The sequence below is a fragment of the Schistocerca piceifrons genome, chromosome 1, assembly GCF_021461385.2.
Source record: "Schistocerca piceifrons isolate TAMUIC-IGC-003096 chromosome 1, iqSchPice1.1, whole genome shotgun sequence".
NCBI lineage: Eukaryota > Metazoa > Arthropoda > Insecta > Orthoptera > Acrididae > Schistocerca > Schistocerca piceifrons.
The window spans coordinates 1,152,979,565-1,153,001,828 of NC_060138.1; the positions used below are offsets into that span (position 1 = coordinate 1,152,979,565).

General features: G+C 41.0%; 1 protein-coding gene across 1 annotated transcript in view; it reads left to right on the top strand.

Moving 5' to 3' along the window:
* Positions 1-22,264, top strand: part of LOC124801634 (major facilitator superfamily domain-containing protein 9-like) — a 41,966-nt gene that overhangs the window by 14,988 nt on the left and 4,714 nt on the right. Inside the window, exon 4 of the mRNA XM_047263088.1 lies at positions 14,050-14,259. Within this exon, the coding sequence (XP_047119044.1) occupies positions 14,050-14,259 (210 nt within the window). The remainder of the gene's footprint in view (positions 1-14,049; positions 14,260-22,264) is intronic.

Sequence of the window (22,264 nt, forward strand, 5' to 3'; positions counted from 1 at the left end):
TAATTCATACAGAGTCAATTAATTGTTTTCCGGTCTTGGTCTGAAGTCTCTTTTTTTCACACCTCGCCTCTAAACAGAATTAAAGAAAAGAGTGGTAGTACATAATTGGTGACAGCAACTGTTGTAAGTTCTTACATAACTGTGCTAAATCAAAACTGACTATGGTTAATAAACTGTCTGATAATTAGTAGTGGAAAACTATACAGACTGTCCCAACTCTTTGAGGGGCACATGTATGGCAGGGGGTGACAATTACAATGATAGAAAGATAGTGTATCATGCTAAACTGTGTACTATTAAATAAGGAACTAATGGCTGGAAACTATTTTTTTATTTTTTATTAGTGTAGACAAAACTTGCAATGTATTGCAAAAAATAAGCTCATAATAAATATTCAAAGTGACAGACACCAGTTTCAGGATATATATTACAGTAGTGCATAAAATTTTGCCGTACTCTAAAATACACTGAAGAGCCAAAGAAACTGGTACACCTGCCTAATATCGTGTAGGACCCCAGCAAGCATGTAGAAGTGCCGCAACATGATGTGGCATGGACACTGACTAATGTCTGAAGTGGAACTGGCGGTAATTGACACCATGAATCCTGTAGGGCTATCCATAAATCTGTAAGAGTATGGCGGGGTGTAGATCTCTTCTGAACAGCACGTTGCAAGGCATCCCAGATACGCTCAATAATGTTCATGTCTGGGGGAGTTCAGTACACAGTGGAAGTGTTTAAACTGAAAAGAGTGTTCCTGGAGCCACTCTGTAGCAATTGTGGATGTGTGGGGTGTTGCATTGTCCTGCGGAACTGACAAAGTTAGTCAGAATGCGTAATGGACATAAATGGATGCAGATGATTAGATAGGATGCTTATGTATGTGTCACCTGTCAGTCATATCTAGACATATCAGGGGTCCCATATCACTCCAACTGCACAGACCCCACACCATAACAGAGCTTCCACCAACTTGAACTGTGCCCTGCTGACATATTGGTTCCATGGATTCATAAGGTTGTCTCCATCCACTCGATAGTGTGAGCTGTAAGAGGTGAGAATACTGTTGGCAAAGAGGGCAATGTCATCATAGCTGTAGTGTGTGACATTGTTATATGCACAGGCTGCAGTCGCTCACACTTTTTCTTGACCTCTTGGTATGTCAGTCTGTTCAGTCTTATATTCTTGCATTTTTTTCTCTCTGAAAGACAGTGCAATATGGTTACCAGGGAGAATGGTGCACTCAACAGTTGACGTAGACAGGGAGGAGAGTGGGGGGGGGGGGGGGGGGGGGGAGAGCACAAAGAATGTTCACGTGCACCAGTTGTCCACAATCCTTACAGACTGGAATAGCATTACAATGTGAAGACCTGCTCGAATTTAATACTTTTGGAGCACCGCGTGGGGGAGGGAGGAGAGAGGTGGGATGGGGGATGATATATGCTTTCATATCACATCATTAAACAATTACACTGACCTTTTCCAACAGTGAATCGCCCTCAAAGACCAAGATTAAGGCCCCAGTAGTGACCTTATTGTCCTTTGGCCCCCACTGCAAGAGGAGGCCATTATGGAAAATGATGCCTTGCAGCATGTCTAGACTATTATGGGGAGTGATGGTCACTGGAATGTTATCCAGTTTGTCAACAGGAAGCAATGCTTGTGGCTAGGCCAAGAAAAGGGGATGATATTTTAATCAAAACTGATCCACTCTTCATTTTGGAGGCGGCTGCAACTTCCCCAAACTCGTTCTCTATAGTCTCTACAAAGAGTAATAAGTATTGGTGGGAGTATTTCTCTGCTGATCACTTAGCTGAATGTTTCTCCCCCAACGTAACCAGGGAAGAAAACATTCTGGGGTCTCACTGCATTGACGAGGTTTGTCCTTCTGAAGAGATTATTAGGGCTGTATGACCAATATCAGAAGAAAGTTTCATCCACTTCGTATACGAATCATCTGTCATGGTGCCACTCCCTCCAAACGGGGGCTCTCCCCATCAGCACTTTTGCTCTGAGTCCCCATGCCCCAGTCATGATGGGCGCATACTCCTTGGCATACATGGGGAGGTTCCAGCTCAGGCAGGAACAGTGTGATTTCTGCGTGGTGAGGGGGCTACAACCATGCAAGTACTTAATGACACTACAGCTTGGTGCCAAATGATCCAGTGAAAGAAGTCAGAGTGTAACTGGCACTCCAACAGTACTCTTCACTCACTGTCCTTTGAAGTATGAATTTCCTGAGCAAGTTAATAAATACCTGTCAGTGAAATGTCTCCCACATGATCAGAATCATCTCCTCAAACTCTGAGGATTTTCTCTGCCCAGGCACTGGGTGTTTGTGTTGCCCTCATTATATTGTCATCATCATTTGTGACAGTGGACTGTGTGAAAATTGGACTGTGTGAAAATTGGACTGTGTGAAAATTGGACTGTGTGAAAATTGGACTGTGTGAAAATTGGACTGTGTGAAAATTGGACTGTGTGAAAATTGGACTGTGTGAAAATTGGACTGTGTACAGGTGCTGATGACTGCGCAGTTGAACACCTCATAAACCAAACATCCTCAGATTCTTCTGTGCTGACAACTCTTTGTTGAGAACCTTGGTCAGTTCAGAGTAGCTTCAGGCAATCCAGTGTGTAATAGTTACTATCCATGGTGATAAATTTTCCCACTTAGGATGACACCTGTTGGAAACATCTATATTTACATTCATTTAGCTTAATGGGCACCACATTCTGCTGCACAATAAATGAAATGAATGTTTGCTGGTTTCTGTAATGAGCAAACTCTTCTGTAGACACCTCACACAGTTGTAATTAATTAAAAACAGGGGTAGAGCCATGATAGTCAGTGTGGCCGGCAATTGTTTTCCATGAAACAGTTAGGTAACGAATATATCACACACATTTCTCCTTGAATATCTTGCATCACCTGAAATAGTAATTTCCTGCCATTGGTGCCTTATCTCAGAAGTCCCTGCTGTCTATTTCGGGGAAGGCAACACCTCTGGCAAGTGGGCACTCTTTTAGGTCTAAAAAGTCTAAGTTCAAAAATAAATCTCTTGCAATTCCTTTTGCTTTTTCCTTTTTGATGATGTCACTGGTGAAACCAGTTTTTTGTCTAGTGTGAATTTTATATTTGTTCACTGGTACACTGTCAGAATTGATTTTAGAGCATAATGATGAAATACTACTGAATGATGTAAATCTTGCTTCTACTTCACCTCTGGCAGCTGACATTTACATGAATTCACATCACGAAGGTGCATACTTGCAAGAAATTTAGTCACTGTAGTATCTTCAGTGTTACATCAGCATTTTATAGACTGAATCACTTACAACTTGCACCACTTTTGTTTGTGTACAGTTAAAGAAACTGAAACAAGGTTTTCATCATTTGAAGGTATGGAGAGCATCATATAGAGTTGTTCTGTGTTTAACCACGTAACTCTTGCATCAACAGAGGTATTGAAGCCATGTGTTCCCTTTCAGTGGAATGGTGCACTTCTAAATAGCATCAGTATTTATTAACAGGTCTCAAGAAGTCATAAATCGGAATGTTTTTCCAGTGATCAAGAGGAAGGAGAGAACCATTTGAAAGAGTGCTCCCCTCCTCTCCCCTATGTTCATAAAGTCTTGGAAGGGCTTGCTCATGCCTCAGAAACTACACTGATGGAAAAAACATCAGCACAAAGTAGTGGTGGTACAACACAAATGGAAGTTGGTAGGTGTTTCTACATCTGAAAGATTGTGGCTATTCAAATTTTGCACCATCAGAGTGGTAGTAATAGTGCCACAGTTAGGATGAGATTGGACGTGTTGAGTTGATGCGAGTCAAAAATGCCTTTAAGATGGCACACCATTATCAATACCTCACAGAGTTTGAACAAGGTGCTGTAATAGGGCTATGAGAACTGGAAGTTCCTTCTGTGATATTGCGAAAAGACTTACTAACAGGAATGTATCCACTGTACATGGTTTCTGGCAGTGGTGGTCACGAGACTGCACAGCTAGGAGATGACCAGGCTCTGGATGGCCACATGGCATTACCAAGAGCGAAGACCATTGTGTTTGGGGTATGGTACTGGCACATCATACCGTATCTGCTGCAGCAGTTTAAGGAGTAGTTGGCGTTACAGTGATGCGCTGAACTCTTAAAAATAGATTGCTTAAACCACAGCTCCAAGCCAGATGCCCTTTAGCGTGCATTCCACTGACTCCAAACCACCACCATTTGCAGCTCCAGTGGTATCAAGCAAGAGCTCATTGGACAGCTGGATGGACGTCTGTTGTGTTTTCTTACGAAATTGGTTCTGCCTTGATGACAGTGATGGCCGTGTGTTGGTTTGGAGGCCAGGCAAAGCCTGCAACTAATCTGTCTTCATGCTAGACACACTGGACCTACACCTGGGGTTAAGGTTTGGTGTGCGATTTCATATGACAGCAGTCTCGTGCTTATCCCACACAGCCGATTACAAATTAGTACATTAACCTGGTGATACGACCTGCAGTGCTGCTTTTCATGAACAACATTCCAGGGGTGTTTTCTATAGGATAATGGTCACTCTCACACCACTTTTGTAACCCAACATGCCCTGCAGTGTGTCAACATACTGCTTTGGCCCATTTGATCACCAGATCTGTCTCCAGTTGAGCACATATGGGACATCATCGGACTAAAACTCCAGCGTCACCCACAATCAGCATTTACAGTCCCTGTATTGACCGACCAAGTGGAAACAGGCATGGAACTCCATCCCACAAGCTGACATCCAGTACCTACAACACAGTGCATGCACATTTGCATTCTTGCATTCAGCATTTACAATGACTTATCTCATGCTTACTTTATCCTATGATCTTACAGTGTTAATCACTTAAACCTGTTACCTAGACAAATGTATTCCCAAAATTGTTACTCTACATTAATTATTTTCTGGCATTGTGATTTTCTTCTTTCAGTCTATTAAACAATTAAGAAATGGTGTCTTGGTGGTTGAAACTAACAGTGGAACATCTAAGGAAGTCAAAAAAACTTTGGTGATAATGACATAGCTTTTATGAAATTAATTAATTAATTAATTAATGCATGCACAACTTCAACTCACAGAGGTTTGTGGTCAAATGCCATGATAATATGGGCTTGAGTGTCTCGGAACTGAAATGAAACTGTGTGTCACAGACAGTAATCAATGTTCAACAAAAAATGTGAAGGAATGATAGAGAGATTGAGAAGTCACCACTTTCAGGATGAACTTCAGTTCTCCACTGTTACCTGAGCATGTCATGGCAGAGTTCCCCTGACTTAGCTATAAATGCCAGTGACTTGGACTCACAGCATTAAATTGCTGAAGTGAAGCAGCTTATGGGAAATATGAAACGGCAGCCCACAAATCTGGCACTGACTGTCAGCTATCTGCATCAACTGTTGTGGAAACCATACAGTCTGTAACTAAGACTGCCTGCTGTTTGCTGAAGGACGAAAAATTCAAGAAGAGCCCCTGAGGCAGAAGCCAAGAATGAGTACGATGTCACAAAATCTCCTTTCTTTGCCATTTCTTGTGACCTTGATGAAGAAACCTGTCCTCAAGATGGATGCTTCATCAGGAATGATGTCCAGTGAAACAGTACCCATGCCTGCCCTTATACCTGTCAATGCAGACAGAGTAAGGACGTAGCAACGCAGACAACCATGACCACTTTGTTCATCAATCTTGAAGAGAAAGAATCAAGACATTCAGACTGCAAACTTTCCTGAGTGCCATCAGATGTCATACTGACTGTTGAGGAGGACAGCTTGGTGTTGGCTGCCTCATCACCAGAACCCAGAAAGCCAAGCCCCTCCACTCCCCCTCACTTTACCAGTGCATCACTGTCCCAACGCAAAGGTAGTGCTAAGTTAAAAACGTGTTACTAGAATGGCTTCAGTACTTCATTGCAGTGTGAATGCATACAGGCCTCATTTTGAGGAATTGAAACTGCTCGTCCAGAACAGACCTTTCTGAATCTGTTTCGAAGACATTCATTTTAAACATACTAACACACCTACACTTGCAGGCTATCACCTCCACAGGAAAGACAACCTTACTGGTGACAGCATGAAAAGTGGTATAAGGGTGTTTGTCAAGGATGTATTCCATTTCTCGCCTGTGCCCTTAACAAAAACACTACGGACGGTGGCTGTCATGATAAAGGCTTGTGTTCTTGCCATGGTGTGGTCTGTGTATCTACTGCCCCATTAGCCCGTTGATGGTGAGAACCTGCTACTCATTTCAGCTACTGGTTTTTCCATGCCACTGACCTCTCCTGCTGCTTACTTGCCATTTCAGATGCTGATCAGTGTGAGGTGGATGATGATGATGATGATGAAAGTGACCACTATTCCATCTGGATCCATCTGCAAGATGTAGCAGATCCTGAAAGGAGGCCACTGTGATGGCTGCTCATAAAGCCAGGCTGGATACTTTACAGCCATTTAACTGTTTTCGAGCATTGTGTATGCATCCAGGAATGGGAGGATCACATTACTGCCATGATTAATCAAGGTGCTGATGCATCCATCCCCAAGTAATCAGGAGCACTTATGAGGAAGCCTTTCTCTTGATGGAATGATGAATATCGTTCTGTGATGAGGGACAGGAAGGGGGCTATGCAAGGTTCAATCAGTGCTCTACAGATGAGAATCCTGCAGCCTTTCAGCAGATGAGGAGACTAATTCAAAAGAGTAAGCCAAGGTCTTGGCAAGAGTTACTGAACTCCACCAGTAGATCCACAAGTCAAGTATGAGAGGCCATTAGGATAAGGACTGTCAGTAGCAGCTGTAGGAGAGCAGGGATGCCTCCTAATGTTAGCAGGCTGATTCTAGACAGGACCCAGCTTTTTGTCATTATCATTTAATAAAGGAAAGGTTTGATTTCTGTTCCACCAAAATGGAGGAATACAACCACCCTTTCTCCCTTTCGGAATTGGATTCTGGATCCTCAGTAGCTTGTGGTACTGCGCTCGGTCATGACTTGACAAGCTATAGCTTGTTGAAACATTTGAACATGTAGCCGAAGGAGGTCCTCCAAATCTGCAATGAAATCGGGAGCACTTCTCCACTCGTGGAAAGAATCTATTTTAATCGTGATTTTTTAAAACTATGGAAGGATTGACTAACCTCAGTAGTTTTAGAGTCAATCTAACTAGTTGTGTAGGAAAGATACTGGAATGTATGGTGAGTTGTCACCAAGTGTGGGTTTCCAAAACCAGATCACTACTAAATCACTCCCATAGCAGTTTCAGGAAGTATCCCTACACACTTAATAATCTGAACCTGCTAGAAGCAGTGATTCAGCAAGATTTCCTACCTAAGCAACACCTTGTCAGTGTGTTCTTAGATTTATAAATGACTGTGATATTGCCTTGATGCATAGTATTTTGTTGCAGGTTGGGTTTCTGTAGGAGTTTCCCCATTTTTATACAGTTCTTCTCAGAAAAGTATTTCCAATACATGGTTGTGAATGTCCAGTCTTACCATTTGAAGTGGGTGAATGGCATCACTCAAGGGAGTGTAGTTAGTGGAATAGCATTTGCCATTGCAATAAACAGTATTATGTCTAAGGGAAGACATCTGTACATCCTTGTTTGTGAATGACTTTTTCATATTCACTGCTCTCCAACTTTGCAACAGCTACTAGGCAATTTCATTTGATGATCAGATGATAGGAGGAATGGGCAAACACCACAGGTTTCAAATTCTCTTTACAGAAAACTGTGTGTGTTGACTGTAATCATTCCCACTCTACTGTTAATTTACCTGGCCTAAAAGAAGAGGACACAATTCTCACATTTAGTAAATGGTGAAATATCTGGGTCTCACTTTAGATGAGAGGATAATGTGGCTGCCACACCTTGCAGAAATGAAGATGATTCAATGCCTCAAACGTTTTCAGATGACAGGTCTGGGGGAGCTGACAGGGCATTTTAGCTCCAGTTTTATAAAGCCTTCATGCAAACCTGGCTTGAATATGGATGCCATATTTATGAATCGGCAAAGCTGTCATACCTGAAAATACTAGATACAGTTCGCCGTAAGGAAAGTCCATCCCCTTATCTCTGCATGAATAGAAACTCATTGAATCAATGAAAAACAGCATTGAAGAAACCCAGACTAATACCTACCAAACAGAGGCAGCTTAACTCCAGATCAGTGACGGTAACTACAAGTTCACAACAAAATCTCAGGTGTTCGGGATTCTATCTGTGTTCATGAAAGAGGTTTTTAATTTAATTAATTCTGACTTATTGCCCTCAAACAAAATGAATGGCTATTAAGGGCTGTAGCAGTACTGGAAACTGTTACCAATGCGGATTCACTTTTGTACTCACGTGTTACAATTCTTCAGTAGCAAAGCAACCAGAATTAATGTTCAACCCAAATATGTTCCGTGACCTAAACATTTACTGACACAGCTATTAGAGAGTTACTACATCCAGGTATTCAGTGGTCTTCTTTAAAAGAAGAGCTTGCCGTAATGTTCTGTAACTTTTATGTAACGTACCATGTAATTGGTAACTTACCAGAAATTTCACATGCAGTTAAGTTTCAAATAACTCAATGTAAGAAACTAAATTTCTACAAATGATAACAAACTTAAGTCGCTTTACTTTTATAGTAAAATAACTGAAAGAACAGACAAATTTCTGTAGAGCAGCTCCACATATAACTAGCCTGTGAGACAGCTACCAAGTAACTCTGTCACTAATTAAGAAGAAGCTCAAAGCCACACTCTTAAGTGTGGGAAATGCTTAATTCTCATTGACTGATAAACTGAATGGCTGATAAGAATTGCTCCTGTTGTCAAACACTAAGGGTATTCCAGAATGAGATTTTCACTCTGCAGCGAAATGGGCTTAGTTTCATCAAGTGTTTTCCTCAACCCAACTAGGATTACAGAAATTAAAGATGAAAAAAATCTAAATTTACAACATCAAAGCTAAACAGAAACACAAAAAATCAAAACTATCCCCAGAAATAAAATATTAAATCTTCTGGCTCCTAACACTTACTTTGGATGCTTTCATGTTGAACCATTCACACAGGACATACATAACATGTACCTCACTACAACACAGAATTTTCCTGCATGTACTTCTACATGATTTCTAATAAAATAAACATCCACAATTCACATGTTCATTCCATACACTCTCTCACTCCAGAACTATCACACAACAAAATTTAATTTAATAATATTTTGAAATAATTTCTTTTTCACCAGCAAGTTAATGTAGCCACTAAAAATATCATAGATAAGCAATTACCCTAAACTGATGATTTAACCATAGCTTCAGATGAAATTGTAAGCAGATTTATTACAGTCTATAACTCAGTTTAATATTACAGGAAAATTTACTGTAGTTTTTAGATAATATTTTGTTTTTCTGGAAGTATCATACATAATGGTACAAAACTTTAACAGTACAGTTTTATTAATCATGCAAGGCTGTATATGAAGTATGAAATAAACTAGATACGAGTAAATAATATTGCTTTAAATTCATAGGAAGTGTGAATATATGCTTTGACCATATGCTAGGCTGACACAGTACACAGGCTCACAGCCTCAGCTTCTAGCATGCCCAGAGAGAAGTAAAAGGCTCAAGTTATTGCAGATAGCAGGCATTAAGATCCAAAAGTAGGACTAGGTTAGGGGATACCTCTGGCTACTGAAGAATCCCAGATTACTTTCTGAATTGTGTAGCTACAGGAAGAATTGTACACCAGATTTTATTTTCAAAGTTTGAGATTTTAATTCACTACCCAAATTTTATTAGTGTTTGCCCTGATGGGTCTAAGCAAGGTGGACTTTCTCAGCTGCCCCATCATGTTCCCTGAATTTGTCCTTAGGTTGAGGTTCCCAGAGCACTTTCCCGTTTATTTTGCAGAAATGGTTGGTATGTTGAAGGCACTGGAGCAGATGAGATGGCATTGTGTCATGAAATCCCTCATCTGTTCAGACTCCCAAAGTATCCATTTGCTGTTGATCAGATGCGGTCAACAGATAGGATTGTTCAAGAAGTCCAGAACACCCTCCTTCTCTTTCAAAGACAGGAAAAGGAAATAATTTGTTTGGCATTCTGGCAGACATCAGGGCTGAGGGAGATGAATTTGCTGTTGTGGATTCCAAGAAGGCTTGCTCTATTTGACCTCCTGCTTACTGTTAATTTGTCCATCAGGCTGCCACTTTGAAGACCATGAGTTGGTGGGAGATTCAGTGGGTGGAAGTGAGGAACAATAAGCTGCAGTCATTGAAACTTTGAGTGTGACAGGGACGTCTGTCCTTTCTACCATGACAGGCTGCACAAGTAGCACCTGCAAGGTTCATTGGGACATTGCCAATTGACACACGGCTTCCTTGTACATTGCAAAGAGCCATCAGTCTGTTGAAGATGTGGCACACAGCAGTCATTAAGACATATTTTACTGAAGTATGTTTTATATGATGACCTCAGGGCAGACCTCTCTCTCTCATGGGATCTACCCTCTTATTTTAACAGATACTGAGGCTGGGCAATGGAGATAAATGCTGGCGACTTTGTATTTTTTTTTTTAATAGGTTTTGTGTGATACCAGGACTCTCTCTCTCAAAATATTGGGTGTGAGATTTTAGCGTGTTGCGGAGTGGTGTGGTCACCCATTATTTCTAGATAGCACCAAGCAACAATAGTCTAAGTGTGTTTCACTGTATCAATACTGATATTTTATCCTTGATTTTGTCTACTTATTCTGCTGTATTTTTCTGGTACCATGTTTTTCTCTATTTCATTTGTGTGTGCTGATGACCTCAATGTTGAATACCCTAAATAATAATAATTTACATGCAACTTCAGTTTTACCAGCGCTGAAGTGTGCAAAAGTTCTCTTTGTGTGTTGTGAATTGAGTTGCCACTTTATCCCTATGCCTAGAAGATCCATATATTTCAATGTGTAATTCTAGAATTTCTCCTGTGCACATAGAATTAGTGAGTTCCAGTTCTGGGAAAAACCTTTCAACTTTCTCCTACTTGAAACAGGAAGAACTATGAAACCAAGCACCTGTAAAAATGTTACATTGTCAGTAGGGAATATATTGTTAGTAGCACAAGAAACATACTAAATTCTTCTTTACATCAATATAAGAGTATAGGTGTAATGACCCACGTAAGGTTCCACACATGTGATCCAGATGTGCAGCTGTACCACACTCCACAGAAGTCACAAGATGCTAGCACCAGCCAAGGCCTCTACTCTCAGATGAACGTGCAGCCCCTTGTAGGGCACTCGACTGACCGGCCGTTGACTTAGACACTGCCAGCGTCGCTCTGTCATAAGTTGACATTCGGCCTATGTTTCTCGAACTAGTAGTGCAGCCACTCCATGGCAAGTGTTTTCCTGTTCCAGTATTCGTGAAGTGATAATGTTGTTTGTTGTTTTCTGTGTGTTCTTGTAGTTGGAACACGTTGGTGGCGAGTAGGGTCGTTCACTTGTTTCATTGTGTGGTTGCTTTTCGCATTTGGTTGTGACATTGAAGCTCTGCTTCAAACATTGTTGCAACAACAGACAGAACTGTCATGTGACAAGCTATGCTGGTGTTGCTCTCTCCCTCCTTGTTTCTGGCTGTTTCCTCCATTTCTGCCATCTGACGAGGTGGCTGAAGATTGGGAAGTGTACAGATACTGCCTAAAGCAATATTTCCACGTCTTCCACTTTACAGGTACGAAAGTATGTCATGCGCTGTTTTTGTCATGGATTTCTTCCACCTTGTACCAGGTGGTGAGACAGTTCACCCCATTGCAGGAACCTTCATCGTTGTCTTTTGACAACTTGTGCTGTTTGTTGTCTTCCTGTTATTGCCACCACATGCATCTTTTGGCCGCCAGTGTTGAATTCAACCAGTGGATGAAACAGCCCCATCACTCGTATTGTGCCTGGGCCACGACTCTCAAAGGCCTTAGTCACTTTGCGATTTGGCCACATCCAAATCAAAAGAGTCGTTTTGTGGATGTCATGCTTCACAATGCTCTAATTCACTCTGCCCTAGATAATAAAGTCCGGCAATGGGCCCTGCAATCAGGAAACCCTTTCCTTGATGAGGTGTTGTTCATTGCACAGTTGTATGAGGTCTCACATGCCACTGGTCGGCAGCTGGAAGCGTGGTGTGATGTCATGTCAGTGCAGACTGGACTGGCTGCACCTGCTGCATCCATGAAGGACAACACAGTGGTGGTGCAAGCTGGCCGACCTGGTGGCTTCTGTGCAACACACAAAGTGCATTCCAGCTGCTGCTCCCTGTTGCCGTCATGTGCATCTTGTTACTCTGTGTGAAAGATCAGTGTCTCCAGTGTTGATTTGTCTGTCATTAGTGTTGCAAAACGCCACATTGCAGTAGTCTGCCACCAAGGGCACAGAATGCAGTATCAGGGAACGTGGTTGTGGATATCTGGGAATTGTCATTGTCAGGGCCGGTTCCCGATCAGGAGTCCAACAACTTTTTGTGAAGGTTTTGGTTCTCTTGTGGCAGCTGTGCCCACAGGTGGACCCAGGTGCAGCAGATTCCCTGCTTCATACCCCAACATACTTAGACCTTGCCTCTCTTCCCCTGTCGCTGGAAAATGGGCACGTACTGGGGATATAGTAAACAGCAGATCCTGTTGTTCGGTCAAGTCACAGCTGGCATTACCTATAGATCAGTAAGTTGGCCTATTACTTTATTGTCATTCTCGAAGTTTGTTCAGCAAACCTTTTCAGGTTTCAAATTTTGAGACGATGGAAAAAGCTGACAGAACTCGAGTCATTCGCAACTCACTCACATACTTTAAGGAAGAAATTTTGATGCATCATAGTAGTGACTTACAAAATGTGCCAGAAAAATGAATAAATAATTTCATGACTCTGTACAACATGCTTATCAAGAGTGTGTGGAGAGCCAGAAATCTACTGCAATATGTCTCTGTAAGCGAAGTTCTAAGACTTTTATTCCCCGTGTATGTGTAGAGATAACTGATTGCCCATTGTTACCTGGGTATGTATTTATTCCAATCTTCTTAGTCCATCTCCTCCTTCTCCCTGTCTCTTCTGTCAGTCTCCTCCTGCAGCCTTGTGGTGGTGGTTCTCACCCCACAATATTTCTTTCCAGATCATAACTAATATGTCTACCAAATTTGGTTGAAATCATTCCAGGTTGAGGATGAGGTTTTACCTATTGCTTTGCCCACGTGTACATGTCAAATGTGTTTCATTCATATTTGACATATTTTACACATGTTTGTACACACAGAGGTATTTTGTTTGTACCTCTAACATATTTTTAACTGCAGTTTCATTTTCTTGCTGTTCAGTGTTTATAATACATCTTCTGAACTATGTTTCACACAGTGGTATAATTTGCTGGTATATTTGTTGGTATGTGTGAACACTGTCTGCAAAAGGTGTTACAAATACCGTTAGTAGGAAAGGAGTAACGAATTAAAATGTCATGCTTCATGCGAAAACAGATAAAGTGTAGTCAGCAATAAACTTTTCTTCTTTCAACACTTTCGTTGGGGTTGCCAGTGGAAAAAAGTTGTGTAAAGGTTTGATATTATCTGTAAAGTTTGTTGCAAGCCAGTAAGTGCTCTCATTCTCAAATAGTGGATGGGTAAAGATTGGTGTTTGCAGGTTGCAAGCTACACTTCTTTTTCACCCCAACCCCTTTGATATGTAAATGTATGTAAGGTAGCCTGTCTGTTAATTCAGGATATAAGCTATCTCCATTCCAAATTTCATCCAAATCCATCCAGTTGCTTCAGTGTGAAGGACTAAAACACACACACACACACACACATACACACACACACACATACACACACACACACACACACACACACACACAAAAACATTGTAGACTGTTCAACAAGTACTGAAAAAAGTAATTTTTGTGCTAACTGTTCATATTCTGTTTACTCTTTGTAGCAATTTTAAATTTGTCTATTTTAATAGATGGAGTACTTCACAGCATTGAAGCATGTTATATTTTTCACTTTCAGGTACTTTCAAACACACCCAGACATTATGCAGACCTCTTGTGGCTGAGCTGGCACCACCTGAATTCCACTCAGAAATGTATGGGAAAATGAGTGCAATGTCTGGAATTGGATTTATGGTTGGACCTGCTATTGGAGGACATCTAGCTGAATTAGATGGAGGAATGTTTCTTGCTTTTCAGTTGGCAGCATTGTTGTTCTTACTTAATACAGGTAAATAATCTTCTGTTCATCCAATAAAATCCTTGACCTATTAGATTTAGTGCAAAAAAAGTCTGGAAATAGTAACAAATCAATGATACTGTTACAGCGAACATCTAAATGACGCAAGCGTTCTGATACAATGAATGGAAAGTGAGGCCAGTAAAACTGATCTCTTCAGTGTGATCCACACATTTCGGAGTACATAAGTTTCAGGCAGCCAAATAATACATAGTGTTCACATATTTAATTTTCAGTACCTGAGAGTAGAAATGTATTTAATTTTGTCATGTGCTCCGACATGGACCAAATGAGGTGTAAACAACAATGCTCAAAAACAGATTGTAGTGTTCAGCATCTTCTGCTACTCACTGCTTTCTGCACGTAGTGATCATCCACACGCCATTGTTTGTATTCCATCCATCATGTCCAAGTATTGTTAGTCTGAGTCAGACCAAGAGGGGGATATGTGGTTTTATATATCCCCCCCTCTCCTTGCCACAGTTCTGAATGACTATCTTAGCATGTGAAACTTTCCGCACATTCCATGTGTACTGTTTCTTCCACTTTTAGTTCTTTTAAACAGTTAATTTCTGGGTCCAGAACATTCTCCATTAATTATTGACACACAGGGCATTTAGCTCCAAAATCAGAAAATTTGCATGTGTGCTTTTCTGCCTCTCTTGTCCTGCAGTCATCTTTTCATGGTTTTACCGCAGCTGGGAAATTGGACAAAATAAATATTTTTTTATACACTAATGCCAGGAAATCTCACTGCTTGCAAGTACTGTGCCTCCTTTGTTGTGAGGAAATCCTTACAAATGCATGCCATCACTCACACCATTTATTTGAAATCAAAATATGGTACAAATATAAAACAACAGTATGGCTTCCCAAAGAGTTTGGATATAGTCAGAGGTAGTACATTTTTCATGGGTTATTTTATTTATGTCAATGCACCTAAAAGTTGTATCTTAAGATTTCTGATGTTTAGATTATTGATTATATTTTATATTCTATTTTATGCTATTTTCTTGCAGATATTGAGTGAAATGTATGTGGTGTACAAAAATTTCCATCTCTCCTGTTAAATCCAAAGTACGCAGTTTCTGGAAACTATGGAATACCTTAAGATCCTCTGTTTGTCGATGAGTATCCAGTGTTTTTGTGTCTCTATGACTGACTTTATGAAGAAAATTATCTTCTTAGCTCAAAACAGAAAAAATAGCATTAACATGTAGATTTGTGCATAGAAAATCACAACAGGCACAAAAAGGCTTCACAAAACAATTGCATATAGTAAACTAAATCCCTTCGAACAAAGAGATCAGTGAGAACAAACTATACATTACTAGCTGGGATACCCGGCTTCACTTGGGGATTTCATACGAGATTGTGCACTGGTAGTTGGAATAAAAGGATAAACTTCAATATAAGAGGTAAAAAATTTTGTAGAAAACAGTTATATCTATTTAAATACTTGTTTATAAACAACTGTTTTAATCTTATTATCCAGGGTATACTGGCGTTCTACGGATCGGAGCATGGAATGTCAGATCCCTTAATCCGGCAGGTAGGTTAGAAAATTTAAAAAGGGAAATAGATAGGTTAAAGTTAGATATAGTGGGAATTAGTGAAGTTCGGTGGCAGGAAGAACAAGACTTCTGGTCAGGTGACTACAGGGTTATAAACACAAAATCAAATAGGGGTAATGCAGGAGTAGGTTTAATAATGAATAGGAAAATAGGAATGCGGGTAAGCTACTGCAAACAGCATAGTGAATGCATTATTGTGGCCAAGATAGATACGAAGCCCACACCTACTACAGTAGTACAAGTTCATATGCCAACTAGTTCTGCAGCTGATGAAGAAATTGAAGAAATGTATGATCAAATAAAAGAAATTATTCAGATAGTGAAGGGTGACGAAAATTTAATAGTCATGGGTGACTGGAATTCGGTAGTAGGAAAAGGGAGAGAAGGAAACATAGTAGGTGAATATGGACTGGGGCAAAGAAATGAAAGAGGAAGCCGGTGGTCGCAAATTTGTACATGGAGCACTTCGAGTGGGAAGCCCTGGCGTCATCCAATTGGAAACCTACTTGTTTCTTCTATTATGTCAATGACAAGTTCATCATCTGGCCTCATGGTATGGACAAGCTCCTGGATTTCCTTACACACCTAAACTCCATACATCCAAACATCAAATTCACTATAGAGACCAAAGCAGTAGGAAGATTACCATTCCTGGATGTCATGGTACCCTGAGCCACGGTGTGTACAGGAAGAAAACGCACACTGACATGTACCTGCTTGCAGACAGCTGCCACCACCCTTCCCAGAGGAATGGAGTACTAAAAACACTAGTACACAGGGCGCGCAGCATCTCAGGTGCAGAGAATCTGCCCCAGGAATTGGAACACCTCAAAACGGTGTTCCGAAAAAAACGGGTACAAGGAATGGCAGATTAGACGTGCTCTCCGTCCCACCACCACAGCACAACCTGTGGAGACGGATGAAGTCACGGAAGAAGAGGTAGCCACTGCCTTTATTCCGTACAATGGTGCACTATCGGGGAAAATCGCCCGTATATTAAAGAAACATCGAATTAAAACCATCTTCTGCCTGCCCAATAAAACACGGGTATTACTGGGAGGTGTGAAAGATGACCTCGGTTTGAGGAAGGCCGGCATATACCAAATTCCCTGTGAGTGTGGGAAGACTTATATCGGTCAAACAGTATGCGCCATCGAAGATCGTTGCCAAGAACATCAAAGGCACATTCGACTGAAATATCCAAATAAGTCGGTGGTAGCAGAGCACTGTTTGTCCGAAAAACACGAGATGGATTATAAGCGTACCAAGATCCTGGCTCAGACCTCTAAATATTGAGACAGCGTTATAAGGGAGGCTATCGAAATTCGCATCTAGGAAGATTTTATCAACAGAGATTGCGGCTACAATCTCAGCAAGGCTTGGGACCCGGCATTGAATGTAATTAGGAAGACTCTCAGCAAGAAGTACGAACTGGCGACCAGGGCGGACGTAGCAAGCACGTCGACGCTATGACAGTCTGATGCCCTTGTCTTCGCGACCAGTGGCGTGCGGGCATGGATGGCAGGGGGAGGGGATTTAAATCGGCTGCCCGCCCTCAGGATCTCAGTTCATCAGCGCACCTGACGATGGCGACATGGCTGATCGCTGAAATATTGTGCCCGTTGGACATTATGAACCGGCAGTATACTGTTCGAGCAATATTACTTTTAGTTGCCAAAATTGTCCTTTCAAACAGCCAGTCTAGACTGGTATATTGTGAACAATGTTGGGATAAATTTGGTCGACGAGTTGGTTTTCAGCGCCAGCCGAAGTGGCCGAGCGGTTCTAGGCGCTACAGTCTGGAGCCGCGCGACCGCTGTGGTCGCAGGTTCGAATCCTGCCTCGGGCATGGATGTTTGTGTTGTCCTTAGGTTAGTTGGGTTTAAGTAGTTCTAAGTTCTAGGGGATTAACGACCTCAGCAGTTAGGTCCCATTGTGCTCAGAGCCATTTGAACCATTTGGTTTTCAGCAGTGGCTATGTTGTAGAAATCACTGTTGAGTTTGAGGCTGGTCATCTGCTTAGTAGGATATGTTCCTTTGTCTATTTTTAAAAGTTGAGCAAAATCTGCTGTTACATCTTTCAATAGTTCAGCTCCCATATTTTGATAGTCACAGTGTTTGTTTGTGTGGCCAGAGATGTGATTTTTAAAAAATGCATTGATCTTGTCTGCTTGTGTTGACTTGGGGATAACTGGAAGTGCTCATTAAAAATCTCCTGAGTATGAATAGAGCTCCTCCCATCACATCAGAGTTTCCCTGCAAGTCTTGTAATGTTCTATCGATGGCTTTCAGTGATTTTTTTTAATGTGCAATTGTGCATCCGGCCCAGAAGATAATTTTGAACTGCTTTAGAAGTTCACCCCCATCCATATGCTCTTGAGATTTTACATACTGGAAATTCTTCTTCGGTTGTATTCAATGGTAGCTGTAGGGCGGAATGGGCAGTTCGTCCTCCTTCCATAAGTATGGCTGCAATGCCAGATGGTGCTTGTGCATGTGTGATGTGTTGTTGAGCACATATTTCTGCCAGCAATAGATTATTAGAACTGTTTTCCTGGTGGTCCCTGGTGTGTCCAGGTAGAAAATTCCCCAGTGTTTTCGATGCGGTCCATGGTAACATTGTAAATTTCCTTTGAGTTGTTGAGCAGTTTCAGTTGTCACTGAGGAGTGGTTTGTTGTCAGCAGTGTATTGAAGTAGTTTGTTGATGATGTAGCTTTTTTCCCTTGTAATTCCGAAGTTAAGCACACTGATAACATCTTTTCATGGTGCTAGCATCGCAAGTTGTACTAAGGTCTGGTTGTTTATTGTTAAACTTTTATCTTCTTAGCAAATGAATGCTTCATTGAAGATGTCATTGGAATCGGTGATCAGCTCAGGATGAGCTTGTCGGATTTGGTACAATATATCATAACTCATAATCTCTTTGAGGGAGTCCCATAGCTGTTTAGGAATGAAATGGGTGTCATGTTATAATTCTGCCAAATAACTCTCATTTGTTCAGCAGAGGCTGTGACTGAGGCTTCTTGTAGTGTTAATTCCCAGTGGTTGTCATTATCTGACACCCTAAGTGTTGGCATGCTTATCTGTACATCTGGCATAGGTCAACAGTCTTGACATATGTGAAACTTGTTGGTCTCCGTAAGAGTACACAAGTGGGCCGTCAGCTCTGAAACCCCATATTGATGATGTTTCATTGAATGGTTCACACGCTGACACTTGTTGATGGCCAAGCATTGAAATCTGCAACAATTTGTGGAAGGGTTGCACTTATGTCACGTTGAACGATTGCCTTCAGTTGTCATTGGTCCTGTTCCTGCAGGATCTTTTTCCGGCCGCAGCGATGTCAGAGATTTGATGTTTTGCTGAATTCCTGATATTCACAGTACACACATTAAATAGTTATACAGGAAAATCCCCACTTCATTGCTACTTCGGATATGCTGTGTACCACCGCTCGTACACCGACTATAACACCACGTTCAAAATCACTTAAATCTTGATAATCTGCCATTGCAGCAGCAGTAACCAATTTAACTACTATGTCGGACACTTCTCGTCTTTTATAGGCATTGCTGACCGCATCACCGTATTCTGCCTGTTTATGTATCTATGTATTTGAATATGCCTGCCTATACCAGTTCAAAATTGGAGTGTGAATTAAAATCCATGGAGAAGAAATAAAAACTTTCAGGTTTGCTGACAACATTGTAATTCTGTCAGTCATCGAAGGACCTGGAAGAGCAGTTTAACGGAATGGACAAGCCTTGCAAGGAGGATATAAGATGAACATCAAGAAAAGCAAAACAAGGATTATAGAATGCCTATGAATTAAATCAGGTGACACTTGGGGAACTAGATTAGGAAATGACACACTTACAGTAGTAGATGAGTGTTGCTGTTTGGGAAGCAAAATAACTGATGATGGTCAAAGTAGAGGATATAAAATATAGACTGGCAGTGAAAAGGAAAACGTTGCTGAAGAAGAGAAATTTTTAACATTGAATATAGATTTTTGTCAGGAAGTAATTTCTGGAAGTATTTGAATGGAGTGTAGCCACATATGGAGTGGAAACATGGACAATAAATAGTTTAGACAAGATAAGAATATAAGCTTTCAAAATGTGGTGCTGCAGAATAATGCTGAAGAGTAGGTGGGTGCATCACATAAGTAATGAGGAGGTACTGAGAAGTATTGTGGAACAGAGGAATTTGTGACACAGCTTGACTAGAAGAAGGGATCGATTGGTAGGACACATTGTGAGGCATCAAGACACCACCAATTTAGTATTGGAGGGAAGCATGGCAGGTAAAAATTGTAGAGGGAGATCAAGCGATGAATATACTAAGCAGACTCGGAAAGATGTGGGTTGCTGTAGTTATTCAAAGATGAAGAGGCTTGACCAGGATAGAGGAGCATGGGGAGCTGCATCAAACCACTCTTTGGACTGAAGATGACAATAACAACCAGTTTCTTTGGCACTTCAGTGCATAATAGGTAGGGACATCAACGTATGTTAATGATTTTGCTTCTCATGGTGCTGATTGTCATTTGTTGGCAACTTAAATATACTTTGCACTGTTCGCCTGTTTCACTTTTTCGCTGTTCTTTTTGTTTTTGCCATTTTGAATCAGAACTGGCAAGATCTCCTCCTTTTTACATTTGGGCATTGACTAAAATGTAAATCAAATTAACTTTTTATTAATATATCTAAAAACAAAGATGATGTGACCTACCAAAAGAAAGCGCTGGCAGGTCGATAGACTCACAAACACAAACATACACACAAAATTCAAGCTTTCGCAACCAACTTGAAATTAGCGGAGATTGAGGTGCTGCCACTCACACCTCACCTGTCATTCAACAACATCTTTGCCTCTGCACTTCCACCTCAACTGACATCTCTGCCCAAACTCTTTGCCTTTGAATATGTCTGCTTGTGTCTGTATATGTGTGGATGGATGTGTGTGTGTGTGTGTGTGTGTGTGTGTGTGTGTGTGTGTGCGCACGTGAGTGTATACCCGTCCTTTTTCCCCCCTAAGCTAAGTCTTTCCGCTCCCGGGATTGGAATGACTCCTTACCCTCTCCCTTAAAACCCACATCCTTTCGTCTTTCGCTCTCCTTCCCTCTTTCCTGATGAAGCAACCGTTGGTTGCGAAAGCTTGAATTTTGTGTGTATGTTTGTGTGTCTATCGACCTGCCAGCGCTTTCTTTTGGTAAGTCACATCATCTTTGTTTTTAGATATATTTTTCCCACGTGGAATGTTTCCCTCTATTATATTCATAACTTTTTATTAACAAAGACACCAAGTAACTGTACATACTTTTCACACTTTATTTTTGGTTTATATTCAGTCACTGTATCACTTTTACTGTTTGCTTTTCGTCACTCAGTCACTTTGGTTCATCCTTTTGCAACTGATAAGAAACTGACATTCAAAGCCACGACAGGTCTTGATTTATGTAACCCCACCATTGCATAGCCCTACCAGGTGTGATTTCCAAAAAGGCTTCAAATGATGCACAATGTTCCAGAATTGGCGAGTTTTGTGGAATATTCCACTGTGATAGGGGCTTCTGGGATTTTCCTGAAAATTCTGAAATCTTCCTGACTGTTCCAGACATTCCAGATCATTTTGGAACTTTCTGGAACATTCTGGGATGTTGTGAAATGTTCTTGAAAACTCTCAAATGTTCTGGAATGTTTTAGAGTGTTCTGGAATGTTCCAGAAATGATGAAACTTCCCAGCCCTTCAGGTAGAAATGGTAACCATCTTCATGAATGTAACTCTCTTGATCGTACTGGGACTTGTTTCTGAGTTTTACTGGCACACTTGTTGGAATATATATTGATCAAGCAAACTGCATTAGCTAACCTTCCTTAGCTCAGTGATAGACAAATAACAAAAGGGAATAAAAAGTTCCTGGCTCTATGGAAAGTAGTAGTAATGCAATCAAATGTGTGATGTGTGACCAGCATATATTTCATAGGGAACCTTAGAGAGAGAGAGAGAGAGAGAGAGAGAGAGAGAGAGAGAGAGAGAGAGAGAGAGAGAGATTCTACACAATGGAGGCACATTATGGTGTAACTACAGTAGGCACACAGTAGCACTATTTTCTAACTTAGCACGATTTTTCAGAAACAATAAAACCACGAAAAGATGACTGCATGGCAAGAGAGACGAAACACACACATAGAAAAATCACATAAAATACATATGTAAGTGTTTGTACTTCGTAATGAGAATAAATTCATCTGGCTCTGCTTGAACAAATTGTAACAGGTACAGTGTTTTATTATTTAAATCAAGAAATTTATTTTCGCTCTTTTTTCTTAAAGTACATATGTTTCTGAATTAAAAGAAGGTATGAAGTTTTTGGTTTTTCTTTCAACTTCTGTGCAGAATACAAGAAGTGGCCGTA